A 21,140-nucleotide genomic window follows, 5' to 3' on the forward strand; every position below is an offset into this window, starting at 1 on the left:
TATAGTAGGGGTAACTTTATTAAAAGAATATAAATATTTCGTGACAAGCCCCTGTGATCGCTCCTAGAGTTCAATGGAACAATTAATACATCTACATCTGTATATATTTTAACATACTAACCAGACACTCCCCATGTGAACTGGTAAATTAAAATACACAGTACATCTTTTATACTAGCTATATTCAGTCGTGAATATAATTTTGTCACATATTTACAAAGAAAAATATAAAGATGAGAACCTATGGCACAAACAAGGAAGAGACAAACCAAATTAAAGTACGTTACCTTGAAAATTCTCCAGTATAAAATGACACGTGACCATTTCTATCTTTGCATCGTGTTTACTTCTATGTCCCTGGTACAAGTGTACGATCCGCTTAAATTATTTAATACGTGAACTGTGGGACACAATTGACCTGCATACACGGTTATCTTTCTTTGTGTATGCCGATCAACCTCCCCCCTCCTTCTTGTCCAAATACTACAGAAATTCGAAATGACGTTTCCCGATTTTTATACCTCCGCTTGAGAACACAGGTGCTTGAGGACAGGACCCACCCCCCCCCCCCCATTATAGACCCTCGGGCCTTTTCGATTTTTTTTTTTTTCTTAAACTATCCTTAAGTAACATATTTGTGATGTAATCCATACCATCAAACCGAAAAATTACGAAAAACAAACAGTTTATAAAAATTCGTATCCCACTATACTGCACCTAAAAAAAAATCCTAGGCAGTGCCTCTCGGATGACAGACGAAGTTGGCAACCTTGTTATTTTTATATATAGTGGGATACGAATTTTTATAAACTGTTTGTTTTTCGTAATTTTTCGGTTTGATGGTATGGATTACATCACAAATATGTTACTTAAGGATAGTTTAAGAAAAAAAAAATCGAAAAGGCCCGAGGGTCTATAATGGGGGGGAGGGGGGGGCTGTCCTCAAGCACCTGTGCTTGAGAAGCGAGGGGTGTATATAGTGATCGGGATCTCCGTATTATATAGTAGAAAACTAAGCTTATTGTATGAAACAAGCGCCTGTGCTTTCGGGTAACCATTTCTTATCCGCAACTCCTCTTATAACACTAATTGAAATTCAATGAAACTTTCACTAAATCTTTGTTACATATTACCATTGTGCACCTCCTATTTTAATTTTGGCAAAGCATGGACACTGCCTTTCTTTCTATAATATTGAAGGGTACCCATCTCTTATCTGTAACTCCTCCTATACCACTAAATAAAATTTCACAATCCTTTCAAAGATGCTTTATTACATAATTTCACTGTGCACCTTCTATTTAATCATATGAGAGGCGGGGTATCATTTAGTGAGTGCTCACAGTGCCTATATAGTTATACCCCCGCTTGATAAGTGGGAGGGTATACACACAATTGTATAGTGATCGTGATGTCCGTACGTCTGTCTGTTACGCATTGGGGTACCTATCTCTTATCCCAAACTCCTCCAATACCACTGAATGAAATTTAATACCTTATTACATAGTTTTTGATCCGACACTTATGCCCTGTTCACACGGAGAGTTTAATTCGAATTAAACGTAAAGTTACTGCGAATTAGCTTCGCTTAGCGTTCACACGGATAATTTAATGCGAATTAGTTTAATTCGAATTAATTTACTGCGCATTAAATTACTTCGCATTAGCTCCGTGTGAACGCTAAGCGAAGCTAATTCGAATTAAATTTTGACGCATGCGTAAGGCCATAATTAAGTCACAGGACACGTGTTGGTGGTTACATATAGGTATTTGTGCTACATTTGGTTAAAAAATTGAGGGAAAGTATGTTAATCACTAAAATCAATGAATACCTGTAGCCACTACATGATGGATCATAGGATGGGCTCTGCATACGTGACGTGATTTACAAATGACGTCATAATAGACTTACTGACGCCTGACTGTAGAAGAAAAAATTTAATTCGCATTAGTTTACTTCGCATTAGCTATCGTGTGAACGCAATTTAATTCGCTTTAATTTGATTCGCATTAGTTTACTCCGCATTAATTTACTGCGAATTAAACTCGTCGTGTGAACAGGGCATTATATTGGGTCTCCATAGCAAAACATGGACTTTGCCATTATAGACATTAGACTTAGGACTTACGACCAAATTTAATTTTTCATATAACTTTTCAATAAAAATTATATCGAAATCTATTTTAATATTTTTAAAAGAAATGTAGTTAGATATTTTTACACAAATAATTTTGAAGAAAACTATTAATTTTGCAAAATATTACGATCATCTGAAGTTTTTGGACTTAGTCATAAGTTCTTTTGTAAAATGGGCCCCAGATGTACAGACATGGGGGGGGGGGCTACATAATTTATAAAAAAAAATGATACACTCTATGGGGAATAAGGTTAAAGCCGCTTGGTCCGATTCTAATCGCTACAAAAATATATTCGTTTTTCTTCTTGAAAAATAATTGTCCATAAATTATTTCAACTTTTGTCAAATTATATCCCCAAAGTCTTTTTCTTTTTAAAGATATCAAAATTCAAAAGTTTTAAAAAATAATTTTTGTTAGGTCACACAAAAAATAACCCTTTGTTTACATTGCGTGAAATCACCTTCGAAAAATTAAATTTATCGCTTACATGTATAACTTATGAAGAACAAACCCGAGCATTTTTTCCACAACAAAGTGTACACGGGCAATATTCTAGCACTTGTTACTAAACTCCCTTTTAAAAACATCTTAAAAAAAATATCTGATTATCCTTTATTCTATAAATATGCATATTAATATAAAAATTACTATGGATTATATTCAGTTAATTTCTTAATTTTTAAAAGATATATCATGACTTAGGATTCTATTAATGGAAAAAAATACTCGGGTTTGAATTCTCTTCATAATTAGATATAACCGATAAAAGTATTTTTTTCAAAGGTGACTTCAAAACAGATCTTAACTTCCCGTCAGGAACTGCTGTTTGTCAACAAGGTTTTTGGTCTATGTTTTCCATGTAAGGATTGTTGTAATAAACTATTAAATCAATCTTATAATCAATTTTTATATATTATCTATGTAATGACATACTTTTATTGTTTAAGATAATATGTGCCTGTTTCGGATGAAGCGGCTTTAACACTAAAATGCAGTTAAAAACGTGTACAGGTTATCTCTCTTTATATCCAGGGAAATCAACTCAATCCAGAGAATTTCTGTTTAAGCAGGCCTCCAAATTACTGTAAACTTGTCCAGTACCTCATAGATTCCATTTTTTTTTAATAAATTCTATTAAACTCCAGTAGTATCACAATGATTTGACTCCTCCAGATAGGTATCAAGTTTAATTGTATCTGTATTACTTTTACCACTATCATTTTCAAAGGTACTGCTCCTTTTGTTGCCAACACGTCCACAATCTTTTTAAATAAAACACGAAGTCTGATGTTTCTGATAAATATTCATTTTAAAGGCAAGATGCCATAATACTTTGTAACAAATCTGAATCACAAAATAACTTTTACATAAAACCTGCATCACAGTTTGCTAAGGCTGAAGCAAAGTTTGTATATCTAACAAACTCAGTGCACTGCCTCATACCAATCATATATACACAAAAGTAAAACTACAGCATCAAACATAAAAAATAAAGCTTTGGTTGAGTTCAATCAAGCAACCCACTATTGCAAATAATTCCATGGAAGACAAGCACATGAAGATTCAAACATGGAATGACCAAATCTGAGAGGCAGTAATTATTACTTTGTTACAACCAGTTCAATAAAAGGGGGGTACCTATTTGTAAACAAAGTTAAAATTGTGTATGATGCAAATCAATCACTCAATGCTGGTATTACTTTTATTCTATAAACATAAGAATTGTAAAATACACTTCACATTAATCAAGCACCATAAAAATGTTCATACAGTAAGCCACTAAATTGTTTACTTCAACAACCTCTCAATGTGATTAAAACATTTAGTATATGTAAACTTTCCCTAGTGACAATTTATTACGATCAAAAGTACATTATGTAAAAAGATTACTAATGCCTTGGTCTACCCTAATCATTGAATGCCCATAATTTAAATTCATATAACCTGTCTGTTCATTAAAATGGTAAGACTGAATTTTAAAATAAAAATTATACTTTACAATCTTTAAATTCAACCAAAGTCTGTGTTATGAATTATGTGAGGAATCAGGAAGTTGTGTAACTTGAACAAAATTGTGTCCTTAAAAAAATACAATTAGCACTATAAAGTGTAAACATTCAAAGTTATCTCCCTCAATAGCTGACTTCTGTGTCGTACTGTTTATTCAGCATCTCTGATGTTCACATTAAAAATGTAAATCTGGCACAATGGACACTTGTTTCTGTGACTCACTTCAGCAGTAAAAGTCCCAATGAAATTTTCAGACAACCATTTGGGATTCATGTGAGCAGATAAAAATCCAATGATAAAAAAACAAAAAAAATTGCAGCTTACAACAGTTTAAGGACAAACTGTTACTGACTCATTGAATATCATCACAAACAAAACGCTAACTATTAACATACAAGGCCACAGGAACAGACGTCAACAAAACAAATAAATAAAATAAACAACATGATGATCTGATTACACTTAGCCCACGTGAAAATGATACAGTGTTTTCAGTTTTTGAGAGCGGCCATCATGGACGTGAAGTCCGACAGTCTCTGATAATCTGGGTCGTCCTCTTTCTTGCCGTCCTCCGAATCCTTGTAGGCCGGATTTTTAGATTTGTGAGGAAGTCTTAATGTACACGGTAACATTTCTGCCATCACTGTGTGATGTGTCACTAGTGCTAAAAGGTCAGGCCATTCTTTTTCCAAACCCTGAAAAATATTTAAAGCATTGACTTCATTTCATTCTACTTCCAAAATCAATCTTAGCTAATACGGGTAGGGAAAAAAAGAATGCACTTAAGATAACTTCAATTAATTATAATTACTTAGTCTTGTACTAATCTAAGATGTACTTCAATTAAGCAGCATGTGGTGATTGAGAGCATGGCTTGATTACCTTTAAATTGACTCCCCTTTGTGTTTTCAGGACGAGATATTGAGATATTCCTGTGGGATTTGATTCCCTTTAATTTGACTCCCCACTGTGTTTTCAGTATGAGATAGAGATATTCCCGTGGGATTTGATTACCTTTAATTTGACTCCCCACTGTGTTTTCTGTATGAGGTAGTGAGATATTCCTGTGGGATTTGATTCCCTTTAATTTGACTCCTGTCTGTGTTTTCAGTATCAGATAGTGAGATATTCCTGTGGGATTTGATTACCTTTAATTTGACTCCTCTCTGTGTTTTCAGTATGAGATAGTGAGATATTCCTAGTGAGATATTCCTGTTCGATTTGATTACCTATAATTTGACTCCCCTCTGTGTTTTCATTATGAGATAGTGAGATATTCCTGTGGGATTTGATTACCTTTAATTTGACTCCTCTCTGTGTTTTCAGTATAAGATAGTGAGATATTCCTGTGGGATTTGATTACCTTTAATTTGACTCCTCTCTGTGTTTTCAGTATAAGATAGTGAGATATTCCTGTGGGATTTGATTACCTTTAATTTGACTCCCCACTTTGTTTTCAGTATGAGATAGAGATATTCCCATGGGATTTGATTACCTTTAATTTGACTCCCCACTGTGTTTTCTGTATGAGGTAGTGAGATATTCCTGTGGGATTTGATTCCCTTTAATTTGACTCTTGTCTGTGATTTCAGTATGAGATAGTGAGATATTCCTAGTGAGATATTCCTGTTCGATTTGATTACCTTTAATTTGACTCCTCTCTGTGTTTTCAGTATAAGATAGTGAGATATTCCTGTGGGATTTGATTACCTTTAATTTGACTCCTCTCTGTGTTTTCAGTATGAGATAGTGAGATATTCCTGTGGGATTTTCAAATTTTGGCACTCGGACGGACAGGGCGTAACAGCCCGGATGGGTGGAGCTGTCCCTCACAATGAAGGAGCCAATCTCCTCCTGTTGTAGAATCTCAAGGGCTATCTCTCTACAAAATCATACATAATCACGTCAGGAATTGTTTCATTAAATATAACAATGCAAACTGATTTCAAATAAATCAAACATGCAGAGACATTTTTTTTTTTTATCATTTTAAGACACACCAGAATTCTGGATCAATAAGTCAATACATGTAGCAGCATAAAAACACAATTGAGAACAGGAAATATGACATTTATAGAGTTTTCATAATTTGACCTTACATTGTTATTTAATAGCAAATTCAATGTAATGGTCGGAAGTTAAAATTGTTTTAGATCCATTAGCACACAATCATGCTTGTGCTATACAAAATGTCATGGGACATATAAATTCCCTTACCAGCCTGTGTACAGTTTTTACAGTGCATCATAAAATGTGTTGAAGTTCAATTAACACAAATTTATAGACTAGCCCTAGAGTTATGTATCAAGTTATTTTTCCTTGGACCTTTTCAGAAAAAATAACTTCAAAATAAAGTATATACTGCAATATAAATCAATAAAGTTGCTTTTGAATTAAAACAATATCAATTTTATACATGTTGTCCCAAACATTTCATCATCTGGCAATACTGTGCCACAATTAGAATCAACTAATGTTCAAAAAATATTTCTGATATTGGAAATCCCTATATTTTAACCTTATACATAAGAGCTCACCTTGGGATTCCGGCCTGGTACCAAGAAGAATGTCGTAATGTCTCATCCTCTATATGACTTCTGTCCAGACCCATCAGGGACTCTAACCTGTAACCACAAACAACAAAATAATACCGACATCATATACAAATGTCCCTGTTCTTACGCCAGTTATTACTTATAACATCCTGTAACAAGATCAATGACTCTGATCTCAATCAATCAATATGTTACCTCCATTTTTTCTCGCCTTCACTATTAGCTATTGTAGTATTCACATAGTTTTTATCTATGTCACTTCCTTTGGCAATGAATCTAAACATAATTCCCACATTACCACGCTCGTTTTTCACAACACCTCTACTGAGGCTGAGAGAATCTACACTATGCCTCCATTCATGTCTTCTACTTAACATTCAAACACGCAAAGCTGAGAGAGTAAAAAAGAACTGGTTGCAGTCAATCACTTGAGTGTTACGAGACCCCCATCTCATTTCCGGTGCGAAGGTATCTGGTTTTTATCCCATTGATTGCATTAATATTTAATGCAGACTTCTAAACCCTACTGCATCAAGTTCACTTTCTCTCACTGTAATATGTCTTATATTTTTGTCCTGCACATTAATTGACCCCTGTATGATTAATGTTAAATATCAGTAATTAATATCAGCTTGACATACTGATGTGAAAGTCAAGCCAATGAACATTAACATATTTTTATTTATGCCAACTGTATAATCTTGCAATTGCTTTTGCATATTTGCATTTGAGACACAGAGTGTTGAAGGCTCATTGTAGCTGACATGCAATCCCAAAGGATAAGACTTTGACAGAAAGGCCATTAGATCTATTTTTACAAAATCATTAAAATGGATATCTCTCCCCAACTAGACAGTAAAAAAGCAGTAAATTCATATTCAGAAGATATTTGAGAAGGTTCATAAGAATATAAAAGCTTTATAGTTCTACCATTACCTGCCTTCAATCCATCACTCCACTGAACATAGTTAAACCTTTTAATGACTATTAATATATGATTTACAACATTGGTCAAATTTCTGATTTTATTTAAAGCCTGTTTATTGCCTATGACTCATTCATTTGATCCATGATATCATTTGTATTTTGTCCCATTTTCAATTCAAATCAACATGCCAAAAATTTGCAAAGAATTCCACAATTTAAAAAAAAAAGCACTAGTAAAAAACTGGCTATCTCCATCAAATTCCTGATAAAGCAGATATATGAAGGTTAAATTAAAGCTGCCACACTCCATCTCAGTTACGTTTTAACATGCTGTCAAAACTTTGTACATAATCAGGCAAGATAAGATGAGCATCAGTCAGCATCCTTTAAAATGTGTGGCAACCAAAACACGTAATCATTACAAAAATCAGACTTGTATTAAATAAAAAGTATCAGGCTTATTTTTACTTCCAAATATATTTCTTGGCCATACAGCCTTATGAAAAAATATGGCTTAAATGGAAGCAAGATGACACCAAGAGTTAAACACAAATTTCCTTAGATTTGAAAGTTGTTTTCCCAGAGCACAATGAATTTCTTATTACATATTATTATTTATCAGTCAGTGAACAAAGCAAACTTAAAGATTTCCAACATCAACAGATATAGAAGTTCAAATTTCTTACCTGCCTGATATCAGTTTCACCATTTTTTGTACATCACAAACTGTGTCATTCTTACACATGTGCTACATACGTATAATTCTTAAGTGATGGCTGATCATTAGTCTAATCTCTCCCAATACTCTTAAAATAAATCAGGACGATGGTTTTAAGGTGACTCCACAACAAAGGGAATCAATCAGAACAGCTTAGATCAATGACACTCAAGGATTACAGAGAAAAAAGACCTCTCAGCCAGGAATGCAATTATAAGGTGGATTATGAAGGTCATTGAAATAGTGAGCACCTAATTAAGATGTCCTCGTTTGCATCATCTTTCACTAATTACAAGAAATTTATACACCTATTAAAATTTCAACACTAGGACACCCATTACTCATTTCCTAAGTTTGATTTTTGAGAGAGGATATTTATTTTAAGTTAAAGTATCAGACAGCTGAATTTCCAGTCTTCATTACGTACAAGTCATCGACTCAATGACTCTTGGTGGGAAATTCTTACGACTTAAAAAGATCATCCCTGTTGTCCATGAAGAGAATATTAGATTACCCCAACACTCCAAAAAAAGTCTTTATAATCCTCTCTCTGTTTAATTCCCTGAAGTATGTTTATTCTGTGTTTTTCTTCTTTGTGTTTTGAGAGAGATAAAACTGTTAACATATGCCCAGCATGTGTATGAAGGATAAAGTGTAATACAGCAGCAAAAGAGCCCCAAAGATCCCTTAAAATACCTCCAATGAGTCAACATGCATAACATGCTCTTAATAGGTTACAATGGGTGTAACGGTTTACTGAACTTTGATTTTATTATTGAATTATTTAGTTTTATCTTTTCTTTTTGGTAAAGTATGCCTATAAAATCTTTACTTTTACATGCTTGTAATCTAGATAGGTTTGAAAGGATTCCAGATGGTTCTCTCTTGAAGCTGGATGGTTTTTTTTTTGTTTTTTTTTTTTGCAGAATCCAAATGCTGACATAAATTGATTCAAAAACTTTCATTTCCAGTTCTTATAAACTAATACCCCCTGGAGGAGATGAAATGAAGAAGAAGATAGCTGACTGCGACCTGGTATCTCAGAAACACTCAATTTCACATTTAATGAAAGGAAACAGATTTACCTGTGACAAAAAGAATGTCAACAATCAGATAAATGAATCAAATTCCAGTGACTGAAAGCCGGGAAACATTACCGTCTCTTACTGCAAGAGTGACACAAGAAAAGGGCTTTTCCCCCTTGAAGTTCAACCCCTGCATGTCATAAAACACTGACAAGACCCTGCATTTGTTAATGCTAGATTGTTCTGAAGTAACAATTTGTCACTCTACATCAATCATAACATGAATCAGATGACTTATGATTCTACTGTCATATTTTTAAATTTATCGCTTTGCTCCCTCAAAATAGTGAAACTGTAAAATGTAGGATTTTTAGAGTGTGACTCAAAACAGTTTGAATATTTGAAATTTTTCCAAATAAATCATTTTGCTTTGAATATCCCATGGGTAGGTAAATTTTGATAAGTTACAAAACAATGGAAATTACTTTTTCAAATCATTTTCTTTTTTGAAACCTAAAATTTCATAAGAGATTAAGCATAGGAATATCTACACGTTTTTATAACTTTGCAATGTTCTCAGTAAACATTTCATGCCAACAGGCAAACAAATCCATTTGAAAAGAAAACATTTAATTTTGTAGGGTTTAAATTTTCCAACATCCTCTAAATGCTTACTGGTACCATTTAAGGTGTAAAGATTTGCATAGGATAAAGGAAGCAACTATCTCTGAGTTTCTTCCTGAATGATATCTGATTTTATGGGCAGTTACTTTGCCATTAAAATCATTTATTTTTTCATGCTTAGTTTGGTCTTAAAGACATAAAACATTAGTTCAATATTCCAACTGTTTCCTAGGTAAAAAAAAAAAAAAAAAAAAAATAAAAATAAAACAAACATTATAATTTTTTTCACACTTTTATCCAATCTTACAACTCCACTTTGGCATGTAATTTTTTTTTTTTTTCAGTCACAGACAAATTGTCTTTTTATCATCACTGAAGTGAATGAAAAATTCTGTTCATTTTTTTTTTAATTCTTGCTATATTTGTTCACTAATTCACACACAAAAAATTGGATGCGAAGATAAACATATTCTTGGACAACTTTTTATCACTTTCTTGGACATATCTGTTAAATATTTGTAAAATTCTGAATTTAAAAAAATGTATGCTTAACTTATTTATTTTGCTAATTTAATTGTGGGTTAACCAATATTATCCTATCTATTATCTTCTGCATGCAATATGTGTTCTATCTGGTACAAGAGAAGTCTTGGCATTTCTCATGATAGCAAGATATGTATTAAGCAAAATCAGATGTGTAAAATTGATTTCCTAGAAACAGAATCCTAAATAATGTTTTAAAATACTGTAAAATAATTTTAATCAAAGTTGACCAGTTTATTACTGTTACATAATAAAGGCAGGACATTTGATGACAAAATTGCAAAAGGAAATTACTCGGAGCTGTGAATTATCAATTTGGAATAAAGCGAAGCAAAACCAAAATAGGAAGAAATTTATGACCGTAGTCAATAGTTTGAAATTTTCATGATTGAATCATTTGTGTTTTATGATCTCAATCACATAATCAGCTGTATGGAAAATAGCAAGCTTCACTGAAATCAATTATGAGAGATATTGAAGTTCCAAATTACTGCGTAATGATAAGCATCACTAGAGAAAAATAAACAGGAATTTTATGATTTCCCAACATCCACTAACCATTACAAAGGGAGAACTTCAAACAGACCTGCCAATACCAAATTTGTTTTACAACCTTTTCTGACTCGGTGAATTTACATAAAACCATTCAGCCATTTTATGTAGATACTTTACAGCCATTCTATCACATTCTGATTTTAACCCCAATGATTCACCTTTTATTACAAGCCCAAATAACACAATATTACCAAGGCATAAACAGCAATGAATCAATATTTTGTAAATTTTAAGAAAAATAACGGACGATTCCTTACCCAGTGATTTTTGTGGATTTTCTCTGTCTCTTTCTTTCAAACCATCGTTTGAATATACTCATGTCGTAATAATAGTCTTTTGGTTTGGTCGGTGCCGTACATTTTTCTGGTGGCAGGGCCACTCGTAGCACCGAGTCCTCTGATGATAAAGTCGTTTTGGAGGACTGCGGATTTCTGTAGCCATCACACTCCGAGTCCTCCCACGAATTAATCAGTCGCACCATTGAAACGTGGTGGTTCTCTTTCATAAGTAATCATAAAACACGTCTCCGTTAATTTACTTTAGATGGAGCGGCCACAACAACCAAATGTTTCATTTCCAGCAGGATGGTTCTTAGAACACTTGATCACAATAACTTCAAAAATAAATTCTGCCTTCTTGTTTCTCCCTTATCAACTGAACACACTCATATGCATATAGGCTGATATTCCAATAAAATTGATTTGGGCATAAAATACAAGGTAATTAATCTTCCAAACGGGCTCATCTGAAAATAACTTTAATTATCTTCAGATATTTCTCGTCAATGTCACTAAAATTTTTTTCTAATTGTGAACGTGGCCTGTGTTCAGACTGGCAGAGGTTCTCAGGTGTGGCCAGGTATTGTTTTATGTTTACCTGTAAGCTATTGTTCTATCTCAATCAGCGATCAGGAATTCTGTGTCAGAATAACTTCTCTCTTCCATGGTCAAACTTTGGAAATTCTACAAATATTTTCTCCTTTGACAGCCTTTGTCTTTCAGTTGCTAGATAACATAACTTTTTCTCCAAAAAGTAATATTCAAATTGAGGAAAAGAAAAGTTTTTTCTTTCCTTTTAATATTGTTCTTTTCATCAGAGGAATTGTTGTATACTTCAATCACACTTCTAAGCACACGAAATGAAAGCCGATTCTTTAAATTTTTTTCACTTTCCTTGATAAATATCAAAATTCCACTGGACTGTGTTGAAATCCCATAAAGAGACTTCGCTTGGCTGGAGTGTAGTGTCGAATCTTGACAGAGGTAAATTACGCCCTACAAAAGTTTTCACTTCAAAGGCCCTCGACTCAGGTAACGTCCAGGAAGCTCAGAATACAAAGTAAAACAACAGTCCCACAACTAACCACAAAGTACTGCTTCTGTAATCCTTATCTCCTTATATCTACTAATGTTTTGTCACCTTCCAATTGTAAAAAGTTGCCTCCCTTTCACAAAATTAATCTGTTAAAATTTCAATAATTAGCTTAGATCCTTAGGTCATACAGTGTAATTAGCCAAGTATTACACACTGGACAAAATTGACACATCACTGTGACAGAATTTGGTGTAAATCAACCCTGGAATGTGCAGATTAAGTGAAGGTGTCAAACTTTAGGGGTCAGTCATCCCTTATCATAGGTCCACCTCATCAAGTTAACACTTTGTTGACTAATGAATTAAATACTACAAACAGTTTTGAAATTCTGGGAATGATATCAGATAAAACACAAGCTCTGCCCAATCAGCACCTGATAGTGTCACCTGTGTTTGTATTTTCAGGGCCACAACACAAAACACATGTATCCAGCTATAAACCAATCAACCATGTATTCATCTCTCAGTTATTGGCAACAAATTGTTCACAAATCACTGGACTGCCACAAATTTCTCAGATGATTTTGTGAGAAGGTTTCACATCAATACACAAAAATTCCTCTCAGCACCTGCCTCCAATAATCTTTAGCCTGTGTTGTATTTTTTTTTAACTCAGCATGAAATAGCTGATGATTATAGGCAAGTTCCAACTGATCCCATTATACATCTTTAGAAAATCCTTGGGCAATAATCACATGTTATTGTTCAAATTGTTATTCTGCCCATCTACCTAACCCTAAGAACCTGATTGGTCTAGTATATAGGCAGTGTAGTCGGTATTACTTCCACAGTTTGATTAATTCTTAAATGAAGGGAAGAATAAATTTTTAAAATTATTAATCTCTTTTAAAAACCACAAACAATAAACACAAAAACCGCCATCGGTACAGTTCAACACGATATCACTAACATGTTATTTCTGTGAATTTAAATTCAATTTTGAGGTAGATACCTGGACAATATTTGTGACCCAGTGTATGTAAATGTATAGACAGCATTGTTCACATTCCAAGGAGCAATGAAATATGACATTGACAATAAAATCACCAGTTGACAATAAAGATTTGAACATGCAGTGCTAAGCTCCAAGTCAAACAAACATTCCTAATCTTTTCTTTGGAACCCCACAAAAGGAAAGAGAGGGCTTTTAATCCCTGCTGACTCAAAGGGTCGAGTCCAAAGCGCTCACATCACTTCCCTATTATCATAATGATTTTATAGGCATCCAAGTCAAAAGACCACTCCAAGTCTCTTATAAGGGGGATAACCCTGTGACAGAGGGTAATTTCCATTAATGAGGTCTAGTCATTCAAAATGAGAAAATTGAGGGCCTTTACTTGAGATTTGATGAATTTAAACCTCCACACTCAATATCTTTAATACACAGTATATTCGTCATAAAAATAAATTTTGTTTAACTTAATTATCACTAAAAATATCATAAATAGACAAAAAAAGAGCAACTAGGAATTTGACCAAGGTATTTTTCTCTTTACTTTTTCTGAAGTGTGTTGGTACAGCCAGGAGATATGAATACCCCTGGGTCACCCTTTCTAAGGGTCATTAACTTAATGTTTTTCAGCCTCCCTTAACAAATGACCAACATTTAGTAACTTTGACACCTGAGTCACTCATTACCAAGGTACACAGCCAGGCTTCCACTCCTTTAATACGTTATGTACTATCACAGGTGAAACATCACACAAAGCCAGAGGACAGAGCTGCTTTCTGTGTCCAATATCTATAATGGACATTAACTTTAGTCCAAATGATCTTAAACAAATTACAACCTTTGATGTTAAAGGTGGACCCTCATCTACCCATCCTTAATTATAAATAAACCAATTTTTTATTCCTAAAAAGACCACAGAGAAACATGTTCCTCTTATCTATGAAAGTTCACATTTCTTTTAAAGTTTTTCTACATACAAGTATTTCTGTTCTGTAGGGTAAATAAAATGAAACTCTACATGCATCTACAATTTCAATTCCTTAATAAAATAAAAAAAATGTCTTATACTAAAATCCTGAAACAGGAAAGGGGAAAATGTATTGCTAGACCATGAATTCGAGCCACAATCCATGTATCACTAGTCAGACTGGCTTTAACCACTTTGCTACTCAGTCTGATATCTAGAGCCTATACCACAGCATTGAGATCCTTAAATTGTCTTCCTCCTTGAAAACACTCAACCTAGATGCACCCCAGTCAGGACTTCCACCTATAAGACCATGAGTGGTCAAAAATATGTAACTGGAGAGCAGGAAAAAGTATAAATGGACCAGAAACTGAATCTCTGAGCCCTGTATCACTACTCAAGTGCTCTAATAATGCACTGAGACACTCATGCCACCATATTACCAAAGGTAACAAATTATAAGCCTAAGGTATATATTTTTATACCATTTACTAAAATGACATAAAAACTTCCACACAAAGTTAGAATGGACTAATCCTGACCTTACCTTTAAAAAATTCAGTAGCTTTATAACCTCTTGAATGGAAGATAAAACAGACAAAGTGAGTTAGAATGGAAGCTAAAGTAGGCCAAGTGAGCCAAGTGGGTAAAAATGGAAGCTAAAACAGGCCAAGTGAGTTAGAATGGAAGGTAATGAAGGCCAACTGGGTTAGAATGGAAGCTAAAGTAGGCCAAGTGAGTAAGAATGAAAGCTAAAGTAAGCAAAGTGGGTTAGAATGGAAGCTCAAGTAGGCCAAGTGAGTTAGAATAAAAGTTAAAGTAGGAAAAGTGGGTTAGAATGGATGCTAAAGTAGGCCAAGTGAGTTAGAATGAAAGCTGAAGTAGGAAAAGTGGGTTAGAATGGAAGCTAAAATAGGTCAAGTGAGTTAGAATGAAAGCTAAAGTAGCAAAGTGAGTTAGAATGGAAGCTAAAATAGGTCAAGGGGGTTAGAATGAAAGCTAAAGTAGGAAAAGTGGGTTAGAATGGAAGCTAAAGTAGGCCAAGTGAGTTAGAATGAAAATTAAAGTAGGCAAAGTGAGCTTGAATAGAAGCTAAAGTGGGCCAAGTGGGTAAAATTGGAAGCTAAAGCAGGGCAAGTGGGTTTAAAAGTGGGCCACATGGGTTAAAATGGAATTTAAAGTGGGCCAAGTGGGTTAAAAAAGAAGCCAAAGTTGGTCAAGTGTGTTAAAAGAAGCTAAAGTGAGCCACGTGGGTTGAAATGGAAGCTAAAGTGGGCCAAGTGGGTTAACATGGAAGCTAAAGTTGGCCAAGTGGGTTAAAATGGAAGCTAAAGTGGGCCAAGTGGGTTATAATGGAAGTTGAAGTGGGCCAAGTGGGTTATAATGGATGTGCTTTTTAAAGCAGGCCAATATTTTGGTAGAATTAAGTCAGTGGGTGGAGGAAATATGGAAATGCATCATTCTAAGAATGTAGCATATGTTAAGCATCAAAATATAATGCATTACCATTGGAAATAAGGTATGCTAATGGATGCCATAACTTGGTATAGGTATGTCAGCTATGATGTAACCTGCTCTATTACTATTGCTGGAACGAAAGATAGTGTTGAATACCGGTAAGCAAAACAAAAAAGAAGGAAAAATAAATAAACAAACACAAAAAAGTAAAGATTTAAACTATCATGATGTCTGTCAAAGCTTGATGACTCCGCATGGTGTTATGTGTAAGTGCTTACCTTAATATAAACATATTGACTAGATTCCAAAACGCATCTGCACTAACTGTTTTCTAACAATCAATTTTTCACTGCTACACATATCCCCCTTCACCCCATCTCCATTTAACTTCATACAAATAATCAGTTTGCCTGCCTCAATAGAAAGCATTGTTGTATTATCAAAATCATTACAGAAAGAGGTAATTCAATTTCGGCAACTGTTTGCAGAGTAAATTTTGTCCATTCTTTACAACACTAATCTTCAATGATTTGTGAAAAACACATTCAATGATCAATTACTAGGTGTGAAATGTGAGAAATTTAATACCTTTAGGCATTTTAGCAGTCAGACTTTGTATTAATCAGTTAATTCCCAACTATATGTCTTTTTTCCTAGATAAACCATTATTTAATGGAAAATAATTCAAACATTTTTTTTTAAGCTAGCATAAACATTTCAGTTTCAATCCTAGCTTATGATGATTTATTAAAGGTTTACAGTTTTCAGGTTTTCACAAATGCTGAAAATATTATTTTCAATAATTGATTGCATATTTCATAAAAAGTTACACAACGCCCACACTGTTTAAAAAAAGTCTTCATTAATAACACACTTCAAAGGAATTATCTTTATGACAAACAATGGCCCAGTCATGATATTAAAATTTAAGGAATTTGTTACATTAAAATTCTCCCCAAATCCACACAACCAAATTTAAAATGGCTCTATATCAAACTAAGGCCCTATCATTTACTGATTGAACTTTGGCTTATGATGTTCTGGCTGTTTATCAAAGGTAATGGCTCTGTATACTAACTGTTTGAGTAAACTTCATCAATTCCTGTAGTGTCTATATACTAACCCTCCCAATCTCCTGCTTAAACAAAACTTACAAGAGGCAGACTGGATACAAACTATCAACTACCCTAGAGCTCTCATTTTTTGCTTATATGTATTATATGTACACAACATAACTCAACTGAGAATTGTGAATTCAGATTCTTAAGACTTTGTTTGAGTGAATGAATCACATAATTAGATTGATTGTTTGTATGTTGTTTTATGTCCCATCTAAGAACTTTCATATAGAGATGTCACCTTAAATTTCAACCTCTTCTCAGAACTCGGAGCCATTGAACAGTGATGATTCTTTATCATGCCGACGCCTATAGTGACACAGAGCCTTTGTTTTTCAGGTCTTGTCCAAAAGACCTGCAACACTCACTTCAAAATGCTTGATGAAGGAACAGTTGCTACCTAATTTTATCAACTTAGGTCAGACACTTCTGAGATTCGAACCCACAACCTTATTGTGGCGTAATCATCCTTTCAACTAAGCTACCATGATGGTTACTCCAGCATGTAATCATATAATTAAAATTTCATATCAAATAAAAATACATCTCAATGGTGGATCTCCCCCTCCCCCACCTCAAAAGAAAAAGTGGACCCCTTCTAGGATTTATACACCTAAGTGGTGGATCCAGCCAGGTGTCATAAAATGAATTTACCCCCTCCTCCATGTCTCTCTGTGATAGCTGATCCTCTCTCCCTCCCAGAGCACAATACCCCTCTCAAAGAATATAAGATACAAAAATTATTCTTTTTCTGTAAGTTTTCCTTTTCCCCCTTAACAACAGGAAACTTTTCTGACTGGAAAGGTACCCACCCTTTCAGAGAATCTCCTGGATATGCTATGTCAGAGAGTTATGTCCTAGTTTTGTCTGGTGACAGCTATATTCAGACTTCTCCAGATAATTGGCCTCCTACAGACTATAGAAGCTCATGTACAAAATCACTATCTGGTTACCTAGAATCTCCCCTATACAAATCTGTTCTGTTTGCTTGTCCATCCAAATTACATCATATGCTGGTAATATATGTGTTTTTTTATTTGCAAAGTTATCATCATGTCAAAAGATGATCAACAAAAAGTGTGAGGATACTTTATAACTTACAGCTCCTACAGATAAATTCAACACCAAGGTATTTTATATATTATATTGGTTAAAATTAAAAAGTAAGTTAAGAGTTGTAGAGAAAAACATACAAAAAGATTTTTTAACCAAAAAGATTCTTTAACAAGAGGCCTAGGGCCTTAACATTGCAAAGGATCTGCAGTAGTATAAAATAAAACTATAATATATAAACTGAGATGTGAACCAAAAAAAGAAAAAATGAAAAAAGATATTTTAACAAGAGGCCCAGGGGCCACAGCGCTCACCTGAGCACATTGGGCTTGAATTTACTCCCCCCCCCCCCTTCCAGGCGTTCTTCATTTGAACAAACTAGAATCTACACTACCTGAGGATGATTCCATATAAATACCCCGGGTATCACTAATCATAGCTTTGAAGTACTTGAAAAGAAGATTTTAAAAGGTTTCCCTATATATCCCTATGTAAAACTTGGGTCGGCCATTTTGGCCCCACCCTATCCCCAGGGCCGGGGGTCATGATTTGAACAAACTTGAATCTACACTACCTGAGGATGATTCCACATGAGTTTCATCTTTCCTGGCCCAGTGGTAATTGAGAAGGATTTTTAAAGATATTTCCTATATATTCCTATGTAAAACTTGGGTCGGCCATTTTGGCCCCATCCTTGCCCCGGGGGCCATTTTGGCTCCATCCTTGCCCCGGGGGTCATTTGAACAAACTTGAATCTACACTACCTGAGGATGATTCCACATGAGTTTCATCTTTCCTGGCCCAGTGGTTCTGGAGAAGAAGATTTTTAAAGATATTTCCTATATATTCCTATGTAAAACTTGGGTCGGCCATTTTGGCCCCACCCTTGCCCCTTGGGGGTCATGATTTGAACAAACTTGAATCTACACTACCTGAGGATGATTCCACATGAGTTTCATCTTTCCTGGCCCAGTGGTTCTGGAGAAGAAGATTTTTAAAGATATATATTCCCTATATATTCCTATGTAAAACTTGGATGATTCCACATGGTTTCATCTTTCCTGGCCCATTTTGAAGATTTTTAAAGATTTTTCCTATATATTCCCATCCTTGCCCCGGGGGTCATGATTTGAACAAACTTGAATCTACACTACCTGAGGATGCTTCCACATGAGTTTCATCTTTCCTGGCCCAGCGGTTCTGGAGAAGAAGATTTGTTAAAAATGCCATTAATTTTTAACAAATTGCCATTAATTTTTAACAAATTCACATGATTATCTCCCCTTGGAAAAGGGCGTGGCCCTTCATTTGAACAAACTTGAATCCCCTTCACCCAAGGATACTTTGTGCCAAGTTTGGTTGAAATTGGCCCAGTGGTTCTTGAGAAGAAGATGAAAATGTGAAAAGTTTACAACAACGACAACGACTACGACGACAACGGACAAATTTTGATCAGAAAAGCTCACTTGAGCCTTCGGCTCAGGTGAGCTAAAAAACACCATGCCATGATGGTGGCAACTTGAAAGGGAAAAAAATGCTGCTACCATGTCCTTATGAAAAGCTTTTACCTTCATCATCAATTGTTTAAAGTAACTATATAGACAAATGACAATATGCCACTGCCTTGAAATATGAAGGCATAAGTAAAATTTAACAGATAATACCTACCCTGGTGCTTTGGGTTGTGATGCTGAACCTCCCTCTTCTGCAGGATTCTCATAAGAGCCCACCTCCTGGAAGGGACTGTCATTCTGGTACCGCAAAATCACCTTCTGGTTACTTCTGGCTTCCTCACCTCGGCGACGGTTACCCTGGTTTTGACCTTTGACCTGCTGACCAGATATCTGGCCTTGACTGTGACTAGTATGAATATGAGAATCATGAATATGAAATTGCATCTGTCCCCTTGAATACATGTAACTAGATACTTCGAACTGGTTTTGTCTATCACCGTAGAGGTTGGCTGCTGCAGACTTGCTGTCAGTAAACACCTCACTCATTGGTCTCACAGGTTTTCTTCTTGGAGAGTCATTTACTCGGTCTCGTTTTCTGACTTCTGGTATCAACACATTGTCATCAACACTGGACCAGTTTTTGTGTTTCTGTGGGCTGTTTATATGGCCATTATGTTTTGGGGTACCCTTGTGTCTAGGACTTTGTATTCTTTCATGTTTTGGACTAGTGTCCATCTCGTTTAAGCATTTGGAATTTCGGTTCATGTTGTGTCTTGGGCTATAATCTTTGTGTCCGTTTTGTGTTGGTGTGTGTCCGTTAACTTGAGCAGGTATGGCTGGCAGGGGCCGATTTACCATGTTGGTTGAAATCTTCCTCTGAAAAGACATTTGTACAATAAATGACTTTCTGAACAACAAAACTTTTTTCACCCCAAAAATTACGTATGATTCCATGTAATCTATGAAAGCAGAGGTAAATAAATTGTTGGCATTCCCATTAAACTTAACATGGCTACATTATTGCAGCTAGTTGAAACCATTCTTGAAATATATGCATGTATATTCACTTTAAATAAACATTCTATTTTAACCTACTATTGCGCAGTAATATTCATCAGTTAAAATAACTAACCACAAAATCTTTATGAAGGTAAAGAAAGTTGAGTTTGCTTCATTTATGAGGTTACAGAAAGAGAACAAAGTTTTTCAAAACAAGAAATTAAAGTATTTTAGAAGAAAAAGAATAGCCTTGAATAAAGAAGCTGAATTGTCCCGTGTTGAGGATTAGCTTTAAATGTAAAATAACTAAATGTCAATGCTTTTCTAAAGTAGTTTCCCCTATCACCTCATATATTAGCCCTACCATCACACACTGACACCCAAATTACAGCCCTTTACATGAAATAACCCAGCATTTCTGTCTCAACATAAACCTCAATATCTCCACACAGAATTCACTTGTCAACCTTAAAACATTTGTATGCCTATTCAAACGGTTTCAGATATCACTTTCTTTAAGTTCATTCAAATTCTGAGTCATCTTAGAGACACCTTAAACAAAAAATCTTTGGACTGAAAATGACTACACAACATCATTTACTTTTCTAATGCGAAAATGATTTCCAACTTACTTACCGTACAGTGAAATCCCCATCCTTATCATGTTTTT

The 21,140-nt window shown here is 34.7% G+C and overlaps 1 protein-coding gene across 3 annotated transcripts in view; it reads right to left on the reverse strand.

Moving 5' to 3' along the window:
• Positions 1-3,429: 3,429 nt before the first annotated feature.
• Positions 3,430-21,140, reverse strand: part of LOC134280304 (uncharacterized) — a 37,675-nt gene continuing 19,964 nt past the window's right edge. For all 3 annotated transcript variants that reach the window (XM_062762716.1, XM_062762714.1, XM_062762717.1), the window contains 4 exons: positions 19,686-20,347; positions 6,687-6,773; positions 5,860-6,031; positions 3,430-4,844 (listed from right to left, as the gene is read on the reverse strand). In XM_062762716.1, coding sequence (XP_062618700.1) covers positions 4,641-4,844; positions 5,860-6,031; positions 6,687-6,773; positions 19,686-20,347 — 1,125 coding nt within the window. In that variant the 3' untranslated portion in view covers positions 3,430-4,640. The remainder of the gene's footprint in view (positions 4,845-5,859; positions 6,032-6,686; positions 6,774-19,685; positions 20,348-21,140) is intronic.

This window comes from Saccostrea cucullata, unplaced genomic scaffold (genome assembly GCF_032062105.1).
Source record: "Saccostrea cucullata isolate Sc308-1 unplaced genomic scaffold, CSIRO_AGI_Scuc_v1 ctg216, whole genome shotgun sequence".
Lineage (NCBI taxonomy): Eukaryota > Metazoa > Mollusca > Bivalvia > Ostreida > Ostreidae > Saccostrea > Saccostrea cuccullata.